This window comes from Phaethon lepturus, unplaced genomic scaffold (genome assembly GCF_000687285.1).
Source record: "Phaethon lepturus isolate BGI_N335 unplaced genomic scaffold, ASM68728v1 scaffold34080, whole genome shotgun sequence".
Classification (NCBI taxonomy): Eukaryota; Metazoa; Chordata; class Aves; order Phaethontiformes; family Phaethontidae; genus Phaethon; species Phaethon lepturus.
The window spans coordinates 5,979-28,199 of NW_010510402.1; the positions used below are offsets into that span (position 1 = coordinate 5,979).

At 46.6% G+C, this 22,221-nt stretch overlaps 1 protein-coding gene across 1 annotated transcript in view; it reads right to left on the reverse strand.

Annotated features, from left to right (window-relative positions):
• Positions 1-22,221, reverse strand: part of KCTD15 (potassium channel tetramerization domain containing 15) — a 39,356-nt gene that overhangs the window by 4,050 nt on the left and 13,085 nt on the right. Inside the window, exons 3-4 of the mRNA XM_010296888.1 lie at positions 11,146-11,290; positions 2,226-2,531 (exon numbers count right to left, since the gene is read on the reverse strand). Of these exons, the coding sequence (XP_010295190.1) occupies positions 2,226-2,531; positions 11,146-11,290 (451 nt within the window). The remainder of the gene's footprint in view (positions 1-2,225; positions 2,532-11,145; positions 11,291-22,221) is intronic.

Below are 22,221 nucleotides of genomic sequence, written 5' to 3' on the forward strand. Positions count from 1 at the left end.
AGACAAAAGTGATGTATCTCAGCAAACAGCAGGCAGACTTACTGCGTCACTCTTTGAGATTCTTTGGAAATTATTCTGTTCTTCCAGCCGCTACCCCTCCTATCCCACCTCCCTTAAGTCTGTGCATTTGCTTCACTGTACTTTCAACTTCTGACTTAATATTGTTTAGCCAAAAAATCCTGGGAAGGGCAGCGCCCATGCACTGACCGGAGTCCATCAGAGCCAATGATAATTAGCCGCTGATTTCATCAGCCTTTGGTCTCAGGAATGCATCATTTTCCAGAAAGTGTTTGAAAACACTTTCTATTAATTATATAGTAAAATGATGTAATTTAGTAAAATGATGTAATTTAATAATATTATTTATACTGTAGACTCTTTGACAGAATTTTTTTTTTTTTACAACATGAACTTGCAAAGAGACTCTTTGATTCTGTCTGAATTTTGACTGAATTCAAAATACATTCAAATAACAACGATTAGCATTCAGCTTTTACTACAAGCACACGTTTCGTACCAGTACACCACGTTGGATAAAACAGAACCAAGTGCTAAGCCATGTGGGCATCCAGCACTTTGACTGGCTGCTTGCAGCGCTGAGCCCGTCAGTGGCTCGCAGCGACCCTTTATTGTTTCAGTTATTCTAATTTCTTGCATGCATCTAACCGTATCACATGGACAGAGTGGCTGAGACACAACCACGCTTCCCTCTCCACTTACCTTAGCTAAACTGCAGCTGCTCCCTGCTCCACCCAGCACAGTGATGCATTCAGCACTGTTCCCACTGCCAGCAAACGCATCTGCCTCCAACCCACCTCCAGCCTTCTATTTTTGGGGCAGCCCACTCTAAACCTTGCCAAACGTGAAATTGCTAAGGACTGTGAAAAATTAACCACAGGCATCGGACTGTTAAAGTTCAACCGAATAAAACACTTGGGAGTCTTGAACCAAAAATCACCAGAAATAGCTGGGTTCAGACAATAGCGTCTACTAGCGCACGGCGCACCAGGGAATGCTGCCCCAAGGAGGGAGGTCTCAGTTGCCAAATGCAGGTTGTTAAAACCACTCCAGCCTCCTTTACATATTCTGGTAACTGCAGGTGTCCTGAAAATGCTGTCAAGTGGCAGCGTGGGAGACGGAGGGTGCCTGAGCTTGCTGCGTAATAACACCACGGGTAAGCAAGGGCTCTGGGCTCTTACGCTCCCTCGCTATTACGCCTCCCTCCCCAACCTGCCTGGCCAGCATGTTCCATGGGCCAGCTCTCCTGAGGGTATTTGCCCACAGGGAAGTTTATCGAGAGCACCAGGCATTTCCCACAGCCCAGCCAGCACCTCTGCAGGGAACGGTAACTTTGGACATACTCCCCTATAGGTTGATTTCACTTTCCATAACACAAGTAATTTGCAGCATATTTTAAAGGCAGACATGCAAAAACCAAGAGCTCTGTTTTGCCCTTGTTAATTAAGGCAGAAGTTAACAGCATCATCAACGCCGTTCCTTCTCCGCAGCCCAAGGACAGCTACAACACCAAAGCTCCGGCCGCAGTGGCGGTGATCCCTCGTGAAATGGCATTTCTTGCCCATAAGGCTGCTGCCTAAACACGAGCCATGTATTTATTTCCGCTACTATCCACCTATCTGTCCAGTTATCTTCTTTTGTTTCATATGTTTAATTTTAAACCTAATGTCAAAACTCTGAGTAGAAAATGAAATACATTTTGTTTAAAATACTCTGGGCAATTTTTATAGAACATCCTTTTGAAAAAAAAAAAGTGCAGAGATCAATTTTTTTAAGTCCATCCCGCAGGCACCATCATTTAATTATGAGTGAGACATAAATTATGCATTTACACATTGTTGCATTTTCTATAAAATGGTGTGGAGATTTTTTTTTTGTAGTTTTTGGAACTCTCTCTTTCTTCCTGGGGGCACTTTGGAGGGAAAAAAAACTGCCGCAGGCTATACATTGATGAAAAAATTAGCATTTATCAGTATAACACCATTATGAGACCAGCATGGCACTAACATACACAAAATCTAAATCTATTTTTCTGCTTAGACTTAGGAAAACCTGAAAGACTGTGATCTCACCAGGCAGAAAATGTCTCCTTGCAGTATAAGCACTGAAGGTAATTGGGCAGAAGCAAATAATTTGCATATAATTGAACAAGAAATAATAAAAAAACACCCCAGCAAATAGATGAGCCAGCACCAAAAGGCCATTACCTGCACTGAATTCAACCGGCAGTATCCGTTCAAAGGAAACCTAATAACGTGGGTAGGGTCCTGGTTCCAGCCTGCGTTTACGGAGTTGCACATGACGTCCCCGGTCTCTGGGAAGATCTCTTCTATTAAAGCTTTCTCCCCACTCAATGCAATTCTTTCCCCCAGATCTGGAGTCACTCTTACGACCAAGCAGTCACAAGGCTGGAAATGTTTCCTTTGTTCCTTCTCTTGTTTCCATCGCTCAAGTTCCTTAATCATTGGCTGCAGCTGGTAATACTTTGCTTCTTCATATAAAAGATTAAAGTCCTGGGGGAGAAAAAAAAAAAGAGAGGGAGAGAGAGAAACTAGAAATGCTTATAGTTCGCTTTTAAAAATAAGTATTGTTCCTGTTTGACCTACTTAGGCTTATGTATTGTCAGCAAGAGTGCAAAGGCAACAGGTACCCACATACTTTGTCTTCGTCTTACACCTACACAGAAAACCACACTGTGTTAGTGTTGAATCTATTTGAGCTGACCGTGAAGTTCCCACTGCACTGAATTATTCTTTCATTTATTATCCCACAAGCTCAATGCCAGAAGGCATTTGGATTAAGAAATCAAAATAACTGGTTGCAATAAGCAAAGCCTGCTGATGTAAGAGAAGATGTCCTGAGCCCTAATCTTCACTCTTGGCCTCAGATACTCACTTCTGATCTTACAACAGATTTCAGGCTTCGCTGTCACCTCTCGCACACATGTTACGAGATGGAGATGTCAGTTCAGCTTCACTTCTCACCTGTCTTTGCTGAGTCTGAAATTCAGCTGCAGCAGCTCAGCCTGCTCCCTGCCTTCCATGATTATTCATGTATTTAAAGTATACCTTAGAGCCTGGTAAATTATACAGATGTGGTGACCATCCCGCTGGCTGGGAGCTCAGATATGCACTCCGACAACTTAAACAGTTCTTCCCAGCGATTTGTCCATCACCTCACTTGGGCTTTGGGCAATTGAAATTCCTAGTTTGATCCAATTCCCAGTTCACTGCTTGAGAGGTCTTCTGCATACCCTCGTTAATAATTTTTCATCAGATTTCCAACAGATCTTCCCACCACAGCTTAAATGCATGGGAGTACATTAAGGCAAAGGGTGTCAGCAGCCCCCCAGATCTGAGGAGGCAGCAGTGCCCACCAGACCAAGCCAGAGAAGACAGAGAGGGGGAAGCACCCAGGGGCAGTTTGCTTACACCGGCCCCACCACCTCCTTCAGCCTCCTGAAGGGAAGAGGAGCAACAAGAGCACAGCACCAGCTCCTCTCTCCAAAGACCTGCCGTTTGCTTTCCTAGCTGTTTACAGATGGAAATGTTGCACCACAGGTGCACTACGTGACTTGTGTGGAGTATGCTGTAGGTCAACACCTGGACATAAAGGCCAGTCCTCCACCACAGCGATGAAATGACAGGAGTGAAATGACTGGAATCATTTAGGCTGGAAAGAAGGGCATGACAAGGAGTAATCAAGAAATGGGCACCAAAATTACATGAAAAGTAACTGCAGAGCTGCTGCTCCAGGACTCGGGGAAGAGGGGGAATCAAAGGTCAATGAACGTGCAGCACAGAAAGAAGCAACTCTTCATAATGGCTTCGAATTAACCTGTAAAATCTGCTGCTGCAGGACATTACTGAACCAAAGCAGTTAGCTGTGTTCAAATTTGGCACCACAGACCCACCGCCAGTAGGGGAGAGGTGCTCCTTCACCCCAGGGCTGCCTACAGCCTGGAGATGTATGAATATTCACAGTGACACCGGCAAGGTTATCATGTTACAAAAGGGACATCCCATCCTTTACATCTCTTTGATGTCTGTTAAGGCTGGGACAATACGTGTACCATTGTGCATCACTAAGGGAAGAAAAGAAGGAGAGAGAAAAGGTAAGAGCAAGTAGGAAGATATGAGGGCAACAAACACACTCACGGGAAGAAGACAGAAGATGAAAAACAACAGGAAGATTACAGAAGCTGCCTCATCTCCTGATGGAAGGTATTTTTCCCCTCTCCCCAAAATCAGCACTCGGCTGAACCATTACTGCTTTTCTCTGTCCACCAGTAAAGGTCCCTGGTTACTGACCATGGGACTGGTTTAAAGCTATGGGGATTAGTGGCCTAAATTAAAAAACAACCCCTGCCTCAAACTTTCTGAAATCTTCTTTGTGTGGGACACTGGAGCGACACAGTCCACCACTTAACTGCAGTTATTACGGAGGTGTCTGCAGGGGGCTATCAAACATTCACTGGGCATCTGCTGGTCCCATGTATCTCTCTTTTTGAGCAAAGGAAAACATGCAATGCTAAGGAAAAATGTAGTGTAACGCTGTAGAGTGAACAGGAGCATCCAGTGCTTACTGAAGGTAATGGAAAGTCTCCCGCTGTTTTCAAGAGGTCCTGAAGAACCAGTTTTAGAATATCTGTGTCCGTGGTCACTATAAAATAACATATTATTTGTAAGGTAGATCAGTTGAGTATGTGCTAAGAAAACTCAACAGTAAAGCCCAGAAGAGGTGGTACAGCCATATAAAAACAAGTCAATTTCTGAAAGTAAAGAGAGGTACAGAGCTCCTGAGGCTGGATACAAAGCCCATTACATTCATGAGAGTCTTTTTGACTGACTTCACTGGGCTTTGGACTAGGCTGACAGTATCCAGAATCACCCGAGTTCAATGGCCCAGCACCCCCGGGCTAAAACAGTAATGCCATAAAGCAAACAAAACCAGGATCACACCACCTCTACCTCCCCCACAGCCATGCCCACTGCATCAAATGCAAGTCTTTGGTGATGCCTGCTAACCAGCATGTGTCCTAAATAAACAGGATACATTTTATATTCTGATACCATTTTGTGATAAGACAACTAGTTTTCGGATGAAGCAGCTCTTCCACTACTGTTCCCAGAACACAGCCGTGCTTCAGACAGCCATGTGGAAACCAGAGCTGTACTGGAGCACCGCGTGCTCCGCTGGATGCCCCCAGTCGTAAACTGCCTGGGTTAAGCCAAGGTTCTTGGGTTAGTTTTTAAAGTAAGACACTCATCTCCATGTCCGTTCCGCACCTGGGGTGAGCACAAATATGCCGGGAAGGCTTGTGCACCTGAAGGAAGGGGTCTGTAACGGAAGCCGGGAATCGGAGGCGTGCTGGTGCGAAGAGGCGACACGCGTGTGCGGCACCGGGAGCCTGGCACCTGCTACCGGGCAGTGGCGGCGCAGGGAGTTTGTTGTGCTGTAACCGCTAGAGAGGATTATACCAGGTTTGCGTGGCAAGGCTTTGGTAGCGGTGGCTACAGGGGTGGCTTCTGCGAGAAGCTGCCAGAAGCTTCCCCTGTGTCCCACAGAGCCAGTGCCAGCTGGCTCCAAGATGGACCTGCTGCTGGCCAAGGCTGAGCCCATCAGCAACGGTGGCAGCGCCTCAGGGGGAACGGAGTTGTTAAGGGGGAAAACAACTCTGCAATTGCAGCCGAAGAGAGGACAGAGAACATGTGAGAGCAACAGCTCTGCCGACACCCAGGTCAGGGCAGAAGGAGGGGCAGGAGGGGCTCCAGGTGCTGGAGCAGAGGTTCCCCGGCAGCCCCTGGGGAAGCCCATGGTGAGGCCGGCTGTGCCCCTGCAGCCCAGGGAGGACCCCACGCTGGAGCAGGGGGATGCCCAAAGGAGGCTGTGACCCTGTGGGAGCCCCACACTGGGGCAGGCTCCCAGCAGGACCTGTGGCCCCATGGAAAGGGGAGCCCACACTCGAGGATTGCTGGCAGGGCTTGTGACCTCTGCTCCTGAAGGACAGCACTCCGTGGAGGGACCCAGGCTGGAAAAGTTTGTGAAGAACTGTCTCCCGTGGGAGACACTGGAGCCCGGGAAGAGTATGAGAAGTCCTCCCCCTGCAGAGGAAGGAGCGGCAGAGACGACGTGTGATGAACTGACCACAACCCCCATTCCCCGTCGCCCTGCGCTGCTGTGGGGAGGTGGTAAAGAAATTGGGAGTGAAGGTGAGCCTGGGAAGAAGGGAGGGGTTTTAAGGTTTGGTTTTATTTCTCATTATCCTACTCTGATTTGATTGGTAATAAATTAAACTAATTTCCCCATGTCAAGTCTGTTTTGCCCATGACAGTAACTGGTGAGTGATCTCTCCCTGTCCTTCTCTTGACCCACAAGCCTTTTGCTATATTTTCTCTCCCCCGTCCAGATGAGGAGGGGAGTGATAGAGTGGCTTTTGTGGGCACCTGGTATCCAGCCAGGGTCAACTCACCACAGGGATAAAAATGTGTCTTCTGTTAGGAACAGCAAGAGAAAATTCATGGCTGTCCACCAGTGATGGTGCTGGGAAGGGACAACTTCTGTGATCCCCACACTCCGTGTACTTGCAAGGTGCCCCCGACCAGCCACCACCAGCACAGCCTGCCCCACCGCCCTGACCTGCTCTGGCTCCTGTAACGAGAAATCTGGCATTTCTGCACTGACTTGGGCACCACTAAGAAATTTGACAACGTATTTAGGGAGGGAAAAGGATTTGTCAAAACCAGGAACAAAGAATGAATGGCTCACAGCATGGGGGTCCAGTTCTCTAAAGCCTGTGCTTGGGCAGGGTAATGGACTCGACACACCGCTGAGTCCACGATCTTCTTGTGCAGGTTTTATACACCTTTCGGAGTACTGTGTGGCTGCGACTGGACTGGAAGCGATGCCCAGCTCTGGATTGTCTACACACGATGCTCAGTATGCCCAGGTAATACCGACATAGGTGTTTCCACCCTCACACTGTAAATGTAAAATCCTGCCCTGATGATTTGCAAAAGTTTAACATGAAATGTCAAATAGAGAAATTTGACTCACAAGGGACCTCACCCAGGGAGGTGCCATAGGAGCTGCAAGAAAACATTTCCATGCTGCTCATTTTGAGAAGTTACCAAATGCAGATGCAGATACGCATCTTCCTAAACCTATCCAGAAGTGGCACATTGCACTGAAACAGGCACAGGAGTTGCTACGGGGTGTTAACTGCCTAGCACAGCGGCAACGTGCACACTGCTTCATTGAAATTCAGCCTCCGAGCAGCCTGGTACAGCTTCTGTGCCAGGCATGTGCTGATAAATGCCTACAGATATTGCACCCTCTCTGAAAGGGAGACTGAAAGGGGAGATGGACAGTTTGGCCTCTGATTTTGCTGTAAAGTAGCACAAAAAGCCTTCATGAGCTACTATGAGCCTTCAACTTCTTATGGCTGCTGTAGGAACTAGTAGGGAAGTTCTGTCAGGTCACCTGGAAGAGGGAGCAGATAGCCAGGTGGGATGCACACAGCCTTTCTCCATCCACAACTTTTAGACAACATTTACACCTCATAGGAAAGGTAAACAGATCTTTCAAAGACACAGATTGTGCCTTTCATAAAATAATCTTCTGCTCGTGATTCAACGGAAAAGCTTTTTTTCTGGTGGATTTCACGTTGGCTAAATTCTGCAGTCACCTCTGGCAAGGGTGCCATCTTCCTGGGGAGGAGACGGGAAGCGTGACTGCAAGGCCAGTTGTGCTGCTGTTTTGGTATCAGTGCCAGTGGGTCAGTAAAGATCTGCTAGCGACAGGCAGAGACAGCCAACAGAAACTGCGAAACCATGTCTCCTGTGAGCCTGATGCTGTCCTCTTCAGTACTACAGAGGTCCTTTGCTTTTGTACCTAATGTTGACTCCTGAAGAGGCTGAAATGGCTCTTTCTGCCCATTTTTCACATGTTATTCTTTGTTTACGTGAAACAACAAACTGTCATCTTGACTCAATGTTTCTTTTATATTTTAGTGCTGTGAAGATCTGACTCCTGGCTACGAGAGAAAGTTGCTCACTTCTAGGACAACTGTGCCATTTACTAAGGTCAGTTTGAGAACACTTAAATTAGATGCAAGCACTAATTTAAAAATGATATTAATAGATTAGCGTGCCAGCCTTGTGGTTCCGGTGCTACAGGTGACCTCTATAATCCATACAAAACTCTCATGTCCTGTGCATTCGTGCTCCTCCCTTCCTTAAGACGGAGTAATAATATACACATTGCCTACGTCTATTTTTGTTTGAAGATCTCTAAGCAGGGAGTGAGTCTCAAATAAGTAGGTACAATGGGTCCTGGTTTTGCATGAAGTTTTGTATTGGCAGTGAAAGGGAGAGATGCTGCTCGTAAGTGTCCTGGGGAAACACCTCTGATGGCGGGGCGGGATCGAAGCAGAGACTATTTGGGCTCCAGACGAGGGGCAGCTCCTGTACCAGCCATCCCCTAACCCAGCAGCGTGGCAGACCAGGCGGTGCTGGCTCCATGCTCTGCTCGAGGTCATTTGTTGCGCAAGGTGGCATGGCCCCGCTCTGAACTGGTGCAGGAGAAGGAGCTGTAAGCAGCTCCCAGCTGCTCGCCGTCACCTCACCCAGCACAGGGTGGCTGCGAAGGAGAACTGAGCCCAACAACTCACAGTAATTTCTCAGCATACTTCATGTGGCTTAAAATCCCCCAAACCCAGGAAAATTATATGAACTATTAAGAGTGTTGCTTTCAGCAGAGAGACCTGTCAGATACTAAACACTTTCAAGTTTTGGCTTATTAGTAGTTGGAAGTATAATTAATATTCAGTGTAAACACACCAGTCAGACTTGGTAATAAAGAATCACTAGCCTAGGAACACATACCCCACTTTCTCTGCATGTCAGTGTTAACTTAGTCTGAAAACAACACTTAAATAGCAAACACAGTAACACTGGTGCGGTACTAACATTCCAAACTTTCCAAAATAACTATCTGAGCAGCAATTCAAGTTGAAAAGCAACTTGGCTAAACCTTGAGGCTAATAAACTGCTTGATTAAATTAAGGGGTAAAAACTAATAAATATTCAAAACACTTGATAATGCTTTGTTTGACATAAAGAACATTTAATGCAAGTCTCACTGGAAAACCTGTCAGGTTTTATACCTTAAATAGAGTTTTGCATTTAGAAACTCTGAGTGATTCCATTTGCTGCCTTTGATTATTGTCTTCTGTCACTTTAATCATGCTGGTAAAATTACACGATTTCTGTGAAGTCAAATCCGTTTACAATGCAGTTTTAATATAGCTTTGCAGCACATTCTTCTATGCATTTTTATTTAGTTACTCCCTACCTAGCAATACTTTTCTTTGTTCTTGAGCCCTCATTAGCCTGGGGTTTGCTCCAAATCTCTCCCAGGGAGGAACTAAATAAAATACAGTTAACCCTATGCAAAGAGATGGTCTGGAACAACGGACTGAGCCCGGGCACAGCGCCGGCTCTCCTGAGTCTCTCCCAGCCCTGCCAGAGGCTCGCTGTGCAGACAAGTCCTTGGCATCCATCAGCACTCTCACCTCCAGCTCTTACCAAATCCTGCTGGTTTTGTTTCACAGCACCTCTGAAATCCGGATGCCGGTTGAGGCCATGATCAGCTCAAACTACATCTCTTCTACCCTCACTTCTCACTTCTTGCCCCACCAGATTGTCCAAAACGCTGCCGCTAAAGCATCGCTGGAATTTCACCTGTACTGCTTCTCCATCCACCCCCTTTTACTTGATCCATCTTAAACAATCCACAGAACTGGTCTAGTCATTAGCTTCACTCCTTCCTGGATGTCTTCTCTCATTTCTCATTTTCTCCCTTCCACTCCTTAATGGTCTGCCTCTTGCCCTGCTTCACGGCACCCCAACCTGCAGGCCAGCCTCCCCGACCTGCCCACTGCTCCCCAGAAAGACCAGTGCTCAGGACAGCCCTTCTGGGCTGGAGCTCAAAACCACACGTGAATGCCAAAACTTCTCCCTACCTTGGGACTAGATGTGTGCTCCCATCACACAGCACCTCTGCTCAACATTAACTGTAAACGCTCCCACATCAGGTCAAATACAATTACCCTCGTAACTTAGGCAAGAACGGCTGAGAAGCGGTTTGCAGCATGGGGATCAGCTGTACTCCAAAGCTAAAGCCACCACAGCAACCACAAATCTGGACTGACTCAATAATGACTGGCCAAATTATCTTGCCTACCTAGTCCAACATGCAAAGTGAAATCTTACTGCACAGCGCAGGAACTTTCCTCTCCAGCAATGCTCCACCGTCCTCTAGCTCTGAGCAGATCCCTGTTGCCATCCCAATTTATTCATCATTTCATCCTGGAGTTAGTGCTTTTGTTGAATCTTGCCATCTACAGTTTGGACACTTTTGTCTTCTAATTTTCATACATAAGGATGACAATGTTGCAAGTTTTGTAAGTGCAAAGCCAAACAAACAAGGCTAGGAGGAGAACATTTAAACAATCAGGATGGGCAAAGCAACCACCAGTGCCATTACTTCATAGAAAACATGTATTGCTCCTTAAAAAGCCCTCAGTAAATTCCATCTCCCAAGAATACTTTGACATTCATAAAGTGTGTAAAAGATTGCTTCCTAAAATCAAAGTATCTACATTGGTTCTATCTAACACAAATCCTCATGGGTTTGTTTAAGGATGTTTCTTTTTTATACCAACAAGAAAAAGATTTATACAATTTAAGTCCTCGAAGTATCGAATTCAAAACATTTCTTTCAGATTCTGAGCATTAAACCCTGGTAAGCGCTAGCTGCTGATGTTGCTTCTTAATTGTTGTTATACCCTGATAAATAAGCTAAAAATGTGAGAAAATACAATTAGTTTAGAAAAACTGATTTAGCCGTAAGCTTCATCATTTAACTTTTTATGGTATCCATGACAACCATTGGTCCATTATTAAATAATAGCATCCCTGGTGTAATACACAAGTACTAAAAATCCTAACAATAAACAGCAACATTTAGTTAAGTGCATTTAGGTCAAGTACACTAACCAACCTGCACCAAAACAAATGACAGAATGGGAGGAAAAAATGGATTGTAGACTATAGCTTTCCTTACCTTAAAGTCATCTGGGAGCAGTAGCTTAGATGTCCTTAGGAAGCTTAATATATATCTGAAAATTTCACCATCTCGATCAATGAAATAATGTTGTTTTAAACTGTCCAAGACAATAGGCTCTGTGCCATTAAACAGACGACTTATTCTGAAAAAAGAAAAGAAAAACAAATGGGCAAGAGACAAAAATCTCATTACATCCTCAGGGCTTAAGAACATCCAGCCAATTTAGCTGCATCAATTCAATGTGCGTAAGATAACGCAGCATCTTAATTTGGTGACAAACAAGTGCACACAGATGCCTCAGACATGTGTGCGCACCTCCACGCTCACGCGCACGACGCACGGCATGCAAGGTGCGTGTGCTCGTGCAGACGCAGGCGCGCACACCAGCAGTGAGAGCCCCGCAGCTGCCCTGGCGCTCAGCTTCCGCTGCCCCGAATCAGGGCTGCGAATGAAGCCCACGACCCCAACAAGGAAAGTGCCTGTGAAACGCTGGCAGAGTAATTCTGGTGAGAATATGCGTCACTGGCTTCGTTATAGATCTGTGTCCACCATGTCCTGCTAATGGAGAACCGAATGGTTACTCGGAGATGGGTTCCTGGCCATGAGCTTTTCCTCCCTCCAGCTTGGCTGTCATTTTGATCACACACCATCAAAGCCTTTCCATGCTAGAAGAGAGGCTGCCCATACACCGAGATGAGCTGTTTGGACCTGTCAGCGCTGGATAAGTGGCCATCCAACGCTGAATGTTTTGGCAAACCAGCAACCAATGCCCCATGCAGCATCTGCAGTGCTGCCTGTGGGACCACAGTCCCACCACCCGCACTCCTGGGGATCAGAGTTTGGCAGAAGCAAGCAACATGGCAAATCTCTTGTGAGCAAAGGAAAGGAAGCGAGACCCATGAGACACAGGGATCAGCTGGTTACAGGACCAAAATACCACATCGGCTACATCACTCCAGCTTTCTCCATGTCCTGAGGAGCATGCTCTGCAGAAAGCAAACCAGGCATCTGCCTGGCTGACATTCCTCCTGCCTCTCCCCTCCAAATGCCTGGCTTCTCTCAGAACGCTTTGTCTTCCCATGAGAAATAACCCAGCTGAATATATGTTCTTGAAAGGAAAATCGCAGGAGACAGACAGCAACGACCTATTAAGTAATTGAGTCCATCTCTCTGACAGTGCAGCATTGTTCCCAACTGCAGAGTGTCTCGTGTTTCAAAGTCAAGTCTTAAATAACCCTGCCAGTGAGGACTCCTCCATTTCCCAGAGAGGCTGTCCCACAGCCTGCTGCATTTCACTGTCGAGCTGTCCCTTCGACTCGGCCATGCAATCCCCCCCGTCCCTCGCCGAGACCAGGGCAGGGCTTTCCCCTGCTGTGGGTAACGAGCTCATCAAACCCTGCCAAAGGCAATGGCCGGCACTGCTGGCGAACGCTGCAGCCGCAGCCTCGCTGCCTCCCTCCTTCCAGCACCACCACCACCCCACCCCAAGCTTTCTGGCCCGGCAGCGAGGGGAGCGGATGCGAGAGATCACAGCCTGGCTGGCGAAGGCGCGTGCCCACCCCGGCGATGGGAAGGGGCAGGTTCGCTCCCCCGCCACCACCCGCAGTGCTGGTGCTTCCAGCTGCGCCCCGCGCCGCTTGCTTTGCGTTGTGGGTTCATGCAACACGATGAGATTTGCTTTCCACAGCTGCACCTCGGTCTGATCTTCTAACTTGCTGATTTAGTTGTAAATTTAATTAACGTGCTGTTTATTTCTAAATTAACTGTGGAGATATTAAATAAAACTGGACTTAGCAAGTTCCCACTGAATTCAGCTAAAAACCTTTCTGCCCTCTTAAGCAAGCTCCAGGTTTTACTCCTGCTCTCGTGTCCGTGTCCACATTCAGCTAGTCTGAATTACTTATAAGAATAACCAAATGCTCCCCTAAACTCTAATTATAATATGTTTACTGTTTTTCTTCAACCTCTAGCTTTTCAATGGTATCAGAAAACACCATCCAGTTCACGCTGCAACATTTAATTTATATAATCCAAAGGTTCGGTAAGCCTCCAGTAATTCATTATTATCTTTTTTGTTGTTATTTTGGGGCTATTTGCCTGAGACCGTTAAATATATTGCTTTGTACAGTGTTAAATTTTATTCCAGGAACCAGACAGTTAATTTATTTTCTTAGACATGCACATGAGCCAGTGTGCTGTGCTGGGTTAGACTGAATGAGGAAACACTGATAGAGCAGCTTAAGGTTCAGTACAGTACATTTATTGAGTAAACTTGCGTGGCTATTGAAAGTTTTGAGATCTTACACCTAAACAAGCTGGGCAGTGGCTTAACCCTCCTCCCCTTCGCTGCCCTTTCTCTTTGAAGTCTGCAAAAGCAACACGCCGGCTGCTGTTCAGCTCTGCCGCGCGTATGGGTGAAGGTTTGCCAACAACGGCAGGGCGCAGGGAAGACAGGGTACAAAATTTTAATGGGCCACTCTTTAATGTAGTGAAGCATTTTTCTGGTAATGAAAACAAAACATGAATTTTGAGGCCTTTGTGGAGTGCCCTGAGCTGTATTTCTTCACCAGTGAAATTACTGCTGGGGAAAGAAACTTGCAGAGTGTTGAAAGACTTAACTGCCACCCCAAAAACAGAGTGATGAATAGTTTAAGGATTTATTTGACGTTTTAGGGGGCTGCTATGTTCCAGGAACCAACTTCACTGCAGCATGTTGTAACACTGTGTGTGGAAAGCGCTCCTGCTTCTCCCTTCTTGCCACTATGAACCGTACCTGTAGAAAGTCCATCAGAAAACGTAACGCTATGAGAGCACGAAGTGAACTCAAATGGCAGCTTCAAAAGGAAAATTCGCCTCACAGGTTTACTCATCAGATGTGAAGCCATAGAAAAGAGCACAGTGACCAGGGGCAGCTCCATAAGCCCCACTGGGACCTGATGTGCTCAGTGAATGGGTCTTGAGTGGACAGAACAATATGCTGCACACAGAAGTGTGGAAGCAAAATGCGCACGAGCTGTCAGGCAGTCAGCAAGTGCAAGGAGATGGGAATGGTTTTGCAGGGCGTAAACTTGTTGATTAGGTACCAGTCCTAAGCTGCTCCCTCCAGCACCCCGCCATGTAATGTGAGTTAAAGTTGTGGCGAGCAGCTACAGCTCTCAGCTCGAGCAGTGGTCACCCCAAAAATGGTTGTTTTTATGATTGGCCATGGTGTCCAGTACTGTACTGGTGGACAAGGTGGGTAATAGCATTTTCCGGAAGCACTTGTTTAAGGCACATGGGAACAGTGCTTCCTAGTGATGTTCGTGAAGAGGTGGAAGGCACTGGAAAACAAGAGATGAGGCCAAACCAGCTGCACTTGGATCCTACAGCGACAGCTGAGTCTGAGCATGACCGCTTCTTCAGCGTTCCCACCTTTTGCAAGAGATGCTTCACTTACTAATTTAAAAACACTCTTAACATTTCTGTGCCAGATTTAATTTCCAGACAAGGAGCAGACTGAGCCAGGATCAATCCAGATCAATCCTAAGGATGGCAAGTTTGCCTTTCCATTGCCTCCACCTCCCTGGCCAGGTCCCGCTATACTCATACCATCTTCCCAGTGCATGGCTCTTCCCAGCCGTCCGTTTCTCCTTCTCCATTGCTCCTGTCCTCCTGGCAATGTGCTCTTCCCTACTGCCCAGCCACCACTCCACAGTGCTGCCCACCCAATCTTCACAGGGCCCCTGCTCCCGGCCACTGCGGCATCATGTCCCTGCGGAGCAGAGCCACAACGGGGCTGGCGTCAGGCCTCCGGCTTAGCAGGTCTTGCTGGCACCTTGAGCTCTGGCTGGCTGCTCTTGCCCATGCCTCCCAACATCTAGAACACAACCTGTTGATCCTAGTTCTACAATTTCTTTTTGCTTCTGTTGTTTCTGCTAAAGGCTTCTACATTTTCAATAATGTTTCGCCAAAACGCCAAGGGGCGAGTTTCTAGCTTTGTACCGATTTTACTATGATATTAAGATCTCCTTTTATTAGATTAAAAACAAACAATGCAGCCAGCCAACCCACAAGGACAAGAGCGCCAGTAAATTCTTCTCTTAGTTTCTTGAGGAAGCTGCGTGCTGCATGCAAGCACCTACAGATGGCTGCTGCTACCATCTCCCCCGTTAACGCTGGCGACCAGTTTTCCACCACACGAGCTCCCTGCAGCACCTGTAGAGACAGGAACACAAGAGGGGGCCCGCAGGGCAGTGAATCCAGCCCCCAACCTCGCGGCACACCACCTCTTTCATAAACTCACCCAACTTCATCTTAGAAGCAGCCAGGGCTTTTTGCACCCCCAGCTCCCTCTGCAGCTCCCTCAGCCTTCCCAAGATCAGCACCGAGCACAGCCACAGCCCTGCACATCATACACCCACTGCTGGGGGGTTTATGGGCACACTGGGACAGAAGAGTTTTGGGGGCAGGGGCTCATTTTCTGGTTTGGGGCCAGTTTAGCCATTTTCTTGACAGCTCCCGTTTTGAACAGGAAATGTAAGTCCTTAATAAATTGGTTCCAGAGGCTTTAAGAGGAGCAGCCAGCACGGTGGGATCTGTGGGACAGCCAGCAGCCGGGGCTGCTCCCCACTGCCAGGGTGGCTGCTGTGGCCCTGTGCCCCCCACACCCACCCAGCCAGCGCAGCGACACCACCTAAGTAAAACTCTCTATCACAACATTGCACTAAAAGTATTAATTTAAGTAATTATGTGATTAATATTTAACTGTTCAGTGATCTTTTTGTCATTCATAATTTAGTTGTTTACATTTATTAAAAATTGATTCTGTAGACACTTTTTCTGCCCAATGTCAAATCAGCAGGGAGCGCACATTTCAGCAAACTGTCATTAAAATATGTCTCTCTCCGAATTTTACTGGTAGAGAAGGGAAGAAGAGAGAAATGCCTGACCATGGGTCTTGCAAACACACGGGTTTGTGCTCCGCTCGGTGCCCTCTGCTGTACCTGCTGCCCCTCCATGCACCCTCCTGCTCCATTCAGCGCAAACACACAGCGAAGCTGACACGAGCTCTGCAGCTCTCCCTGCACTTTATACGGCGGCTGTCAGTTGTACTTGGCTTTTGGGCCTTGCTGTGGAGCTGGAGGAGGCGGCAGTTGTGGAAAATGCTGCAGAGAAGAGGAAGAGGGTTGTTTAGAGCCAGGACACCGAGCATGACCTGAAACTGCCCTGCGGGACTTGTTAGCTAAGTGTCCCAGGTGTACGAGCAGAGTCCAGTCATTGCTGCTGAGCACAAACAGTGCTGCTTATCTCCTAAATATTTGCTGAAGGTGGGTAGGATAGATACTGTTATCTGCTTGGAAGGGAAAAAATGCTGTGAATTGGAGCAGAGGTGCTCGAGAGACCCGGAGCGCTTTACACTGTGTCTGGCACTGCTGCCTGTGTAGCTATGTCTAAGTCTGCTGCTTGTCCCATCACAAGAAAGTAACTGCTGGGAAAGAGCAGCAGAAAGGTGCTGGAGCGGCAGCACCCTGCCCAGTGCCGGTGTGCCAGGAGCCGGCTCTCTGTGGACACTGCGACATCCCAGCCGCAGCAGCATGGCCTGGGCGGACAGTGGATGGTGCTGCCAGATCCTTCACAGAATCACAGAATGACTAAGGTTGGAAAAGATCTTCAAGATCACCAAGTCCAACCATTAACCCAACACCACCATGCCCCCTAAACCATGTCCTGAAGCGCCATGTCCACACGTTTTTTGAACACTTCCAGCGATGGCGACTCCACCACCTCCCTGGGCAGCCTGTTCCAATGCTTGACCACTCTCTCGGTGAAGAAATTTTTCCTAATATCCAATCTAAACATCCCCTGGCACAACTTGAGGCCATCTCCTCTCATCCCATCACTAGTTAGTTGGGAGAAGAAACCAACATCCACCTCACCACAAGCCCCTTTCAGGTAGTTGTAGAAAGCAATAAGGTAGTGTTTTTCACATTTCCATTATTTTTACTGTAAAACCAACTGGGTTTGTGCACAAGTTCCCAGCAGAGCAAACTGTAATGGAGAAGGCACCTGCAGCCCCTTTCCCCAGGGAGGCATACTAAAGCACCCTACCTGTCAGGAAAGCAGGCAGGGCTGGCCAGAGGAGGACAGGGATAACCCCGCTGAGCAGCAAGCGGGTGACTTCTGCCTTCTGGCCTGACGGTAGTTATGAGGGAGAGATGTTAAACGTTGTCTCTGCCAGGACACATGCTCCCTCACGCCCTGTACAGCAAGGAACGTGGCTAAAGGTTGCATCTGGCTGCAGTAGTTTTTCTGATCTGCCTCAATTTAAAACTTCAGCTATAATTAGCGTGAAAGTCCATAAACAAAGCTCTGTTGTATGCTTATACCGCACCTTCACACCCTGCTACTTGACCGGTGATTTTAAGCCTTCTCCAGTTATGGGAAAATGGTGCTAAGGAGCGGCGCTGTGCACAGCGCGGGTCTGCGCACACACGACCTGGCTGCAGAACGGTGCAGAAACTCTGTGCGGGCGGCTTCGCCCTTACGGCTCTGACACAGTTTCCATTGTAATCAAAGATAACATCTTGACCACCTCAGATTGCTTCAGGCGTACACTTGGCTTGGAGGGTGTTTCAGCTGGGGAGAATTTTGGTTTAAGCATCTTTTAAATCTTGTATTTGTACAGTGATGGGAAAAAAAAAGGGGTGTGGGGGGAGTGTCTGAGTCTTAAATTGAGGGTATAAACTGTTGCTCTGCAAATTATGAAATCCCACCAGCCACGTGTGCTTTGGAACCAGTTCACGTGCCTGAAGACACAGAGAGGTGCCCGAAAGTGGGGTTCTGGCGTAAGTAAGCCCAGATGAGGTACCGGCTTCCAGTGCCAAATGGAGTGCAGGCATCAAGCACTGCCACATTAGGCAGGTCATTGCTCCTCCGCAGGTGCTCGAGCCACCCCCACCACCGACCCTTTCTCCCACCACTCCTGCAAGACCAGGGTGTGCACCCGCATTTCAGCAGGGCAGGCTCAGACACCAGCGTCCTACAGGCACTGCCTGGCCTCGTACAGGCATCGCTCCGCCCCGGACCCTTCAATCCTGACGGCACAAGTGAGCAACCGCAGATATTCAAGTACAAAACTGACCTGTGAGAACCAAACGGAGATACTAAAGCCTGTAACTCTTTACAGCCCCTCTCAGTTTTTAACAGGAAAAGAGCATCAAGTAGTATGGTCCAGGCTCAGCAGAGGGATGGAGGACATAACTCACAAGGTAACACATTTATCCATCTCCAATTCTTACAACCTTCTGTTCCTGCCTTCCAATGCTGATTCTGGAATACCATATGAGTTTTTTGAGCCACATGCTCACTTTGCAGTGCTTTTGAAGGATATTACACTCATTAACTATTAAGCACCTGAAGGAACTGCAGGATCATATTACCTAGATTTAATACTTCATATTTTGCTGTTCAGGCTAGAATATCTATTTTTGCAATAGATCAGAGCTAGTCTATATAGTATCAACATGTATTTTTAAAAGTCAATAATCCAGAGAGAACATTATCATCTACCATGCAGAATCACTCTTCGGAAGTTCTAGAAGGACTTTTTTTCTTCTTCTTATACCATCACTAAAAAGCAAAGTTAGCTAAGTAATGAATTTTGTAGTTAAAACAAAGGTATGAACAATTGTATTTTCAGTTCTCTGTTACTATCCGTTAAAGTCCACTGAAGCAACAGGTAATAAAATCCACTGAAGTGGAAATTACTTATTATTTTTTGGAATACCATAAAGCATTATTATTATAACGTATCTCCACACTTAAGACACTTTGGCGGGTAACTGACTTTGATACATAATTTCATGGAAATATGTATGTATTTTTAGATTTTGATACATGACACTTTTTAGACATAGTATTGCCTATACATAAATTAGCAGTTAAGACAAGAAATTGGAAACACTAATTCCAGGTAGAGAAGCCAGTGTCTCTTCCTGCATTAAAAAATTCTCTTGCTGTCAAGAGCTGCCCTGATCCTGCATCCATGCAGCCAAGCACCCCATCAGGTCTTGACGGAGGAGGAGGAGCAGTCAAACAACTACAACTAGCAGACCAGCAACTAAGGGAATCTAGGCTCCCATGAGCTTTCCTTTGCAGGCTTTTCCTTCCCATTAGGTTTACAAGGCATAGTAACCCTAAGCCCTTCACTGCATTGGGATACTGGGATTAGGCCCATCAGCACTGGCCACTCATCCCAAATTTATCAGCAGCGTGTTTGTTCCCTGGGACCCCGATTCTGCCACCCGTCTCGCAGGGAGTCAACAGCTCAGGAGCAAAGCACTGCTAAGCCGTGAGTAACGGTGGCAGAATCTAGCCCTCTGTCAGGCTAATGATTTTATTTTGCATTACTCAAGCAGCGTTTGTGTATGTTAGTGTGTTATTTCAACAGCTATAAAAAGACTTCACTAAACAAACAGTTTCTAGTATGTTAATTGCTGTATTACGAATCCTTTCACTGCATTCGGCATATAACCACATTTACAGGCAGGATAAGCAGCCACATGCAGACAGAACGGCACTCATTTGCTACACGTATCAGCATCCCGCCACATTTATTTACGTCTTCAGTCACAAAATGCATTTGCTGTGCCTAAGAAGAAAAAAATGTAACTTTCAAATACAGGTCGAATTTGCATTTCTGCATTAAAAGTTCCTTACGTGCCACTGACACGGCTTGTTCATCCTTTGTAACAGGGGCAGTTACATTATTTTTGACGCTTAACCATACCGTTGGCATTCACGTGGCCTGGCTGAGCTGCTCTGGAGCAACCATGACCAGAGCAGAGGCCTTGACCGCGGCGGGTGTGCAGATGCACGGCAGCCCAACGCGAGCGGAGAGGTTGCAGTTAGTTACTGTAGTTCAAGACAGGCCAGTTCTGCCACCTCTATTCCTCTCACTTGGGGAGAGTGAGAAGGGCAGAGTCTGGCTGACTTGCATGCTTTTAGTAAAAGTAACCAACACTACAATATAATATGAACCCTCAGAACACAGAACTTGTTAATGGGAGGATCCTAAATATTACCTTTTCGGTGAAATAGGCCCAAGTCCCAGTAACTGCACAGAAGTTCATACATTGTAGGTAATGCCTATCTATTTTGGAATTCCTCTCTTTATTTTAAATTGTGGACTTGCATTTGAAGTTAAAGCAGCACATGCCAGCTGGATTTCCAGTACTGTTATTTTTTCCAGTATAAAGTTCAGGTTACTTTTGCTCTTCTTGCGTCTTTTACTTCATTCTAACTGAACTGTTGCCTAAATAGTTGGTGAAGATTAAAAATATTAATACACATTTATATTTCAGAAGTACCCTGTTATTATTATGCCATTGTTGTTGCCGCTCCGATTTGAGCCCTGCGAGGCTTCTTGGCCTTTCATGTTTTCTCAACAGAGAATTTACACTAAATTCTAGCCATTAAAATCAATGCAGGAACAAAAATTCTTTAATTTGGAACAAACTCCTAAACTAGCACCTTAGTTTCCCAAAGGTCCCAATCCTGCAAGAACTGCATTTCAGTTAAAACTCTGTGGGAGTTGCGGGCACTCAACAGAATTAAGTTGTTAATACATGAGAAGATGCACAATTCAAATAAAACATTCCTGCCTATACAAGCCTTTTCTTGCTATTGCTTTAACCATCCCTTCCCCCTAAATAATGGTGCTGTGAGGACCCTGATGAGAACAGGGTTGCACCAACCAGCAAGGTCACTCTCTTGCTGCTCACCTACTGGCTCTAACCTCAAGCGGGAGCTAACTCAGTATTTTTGTTAAAATTTTCAAATATGACTAGATCTGGACATTACTTCCATTACCATCATGCTTGTACAACTGGGCATGCTGGGAGGTTGGAAAACATGCAGATACTAGTTTTATTTTAATATAAATGGGCTAAATCCTCGCTCATTGCAGTCAAGAGCGAAACTCCCACTGGGACTCAGTAAAGGCAGGGAAAATTTCAAATGTAACTCATTTACCTTTCAGGGTGCGAGTCTGGCCCTCCGCATACTTTGCATTGTGTGGGTGCTGTGAAACCAGTACGTTTCAGTACACAACAGGAGAAAGAGGGACGGATACTCAAGGGCTGCACAACCTTTTATAAAGTATAAATGGCGACAGCTAACACATTCCCTTTGGTACCTGCTACTTATGCAAACAGCTAGAATATTTAACCTGCCTGAGCCACAGCCCTTTACTTCCAATCCCAGATATACAAAAGCTGAGCAGCTTTTTCCTATGATTCTTTTATTTATTTCCAAATCCACAGGAAAATGTTCCCAGGCACGGGCTGACTGTGACTCTGCAGCACCTCACTGTCCGGGATGAGCAGGAACACCAGGCGAGCCTCGGTGCCCACGGTGCCTCTGCTGCGTCAGGACACTCCACTGCTGTGGACAGGAATGATGCCAGCCTCTCTGGGTACGGATAAATTAGCTTTCTGCTTAAAAGAGACTGGCCATGCTGCTTGGGCACTTGGTTGGTATGCTGATTTGCAGAATTGGTAAAGCAGGGAATGGCCGACAATGATAATATGGAAAAAAACAGCTGATGTTACATTCCTCCTCTATTTGCTTTTCCTGCAGCCCATCCTTCCGTCCTCCAGTGAGTGAACTACACCAATTTTGCTCAGTCCCAGAATGTAACGCTGCTGCAATTATGCTACCATACACCTCCAATACAGCTCACACCACCACCCACTCTGGCACGAAGACATCGCGGGGAGCTACAGGCAGACTGTAACTGGTTATAATTCTCTACAAGCATGTACGTGATTGGCAAGTTGCACCCAGTTCTCTCGATTTGTATTTTTGTTATCACACTTAAAATGATGAATAATGATGCTCCTGTTTATTCTTACATTTGATTAAGCTACACCCAAGATATTTTTCCTGGCTGTTCACTTAAACAAACTGAACACGTCAAGAATGATTGGTTAAAAAGCTGTTTTGAAGAGCAAACCACCACCAAAGCCCATATATCCACACCAAGTTGGCAGACTTGTGTAACAGTTTTTGCTGGTGAGCCGAAGCCGTTGGCAG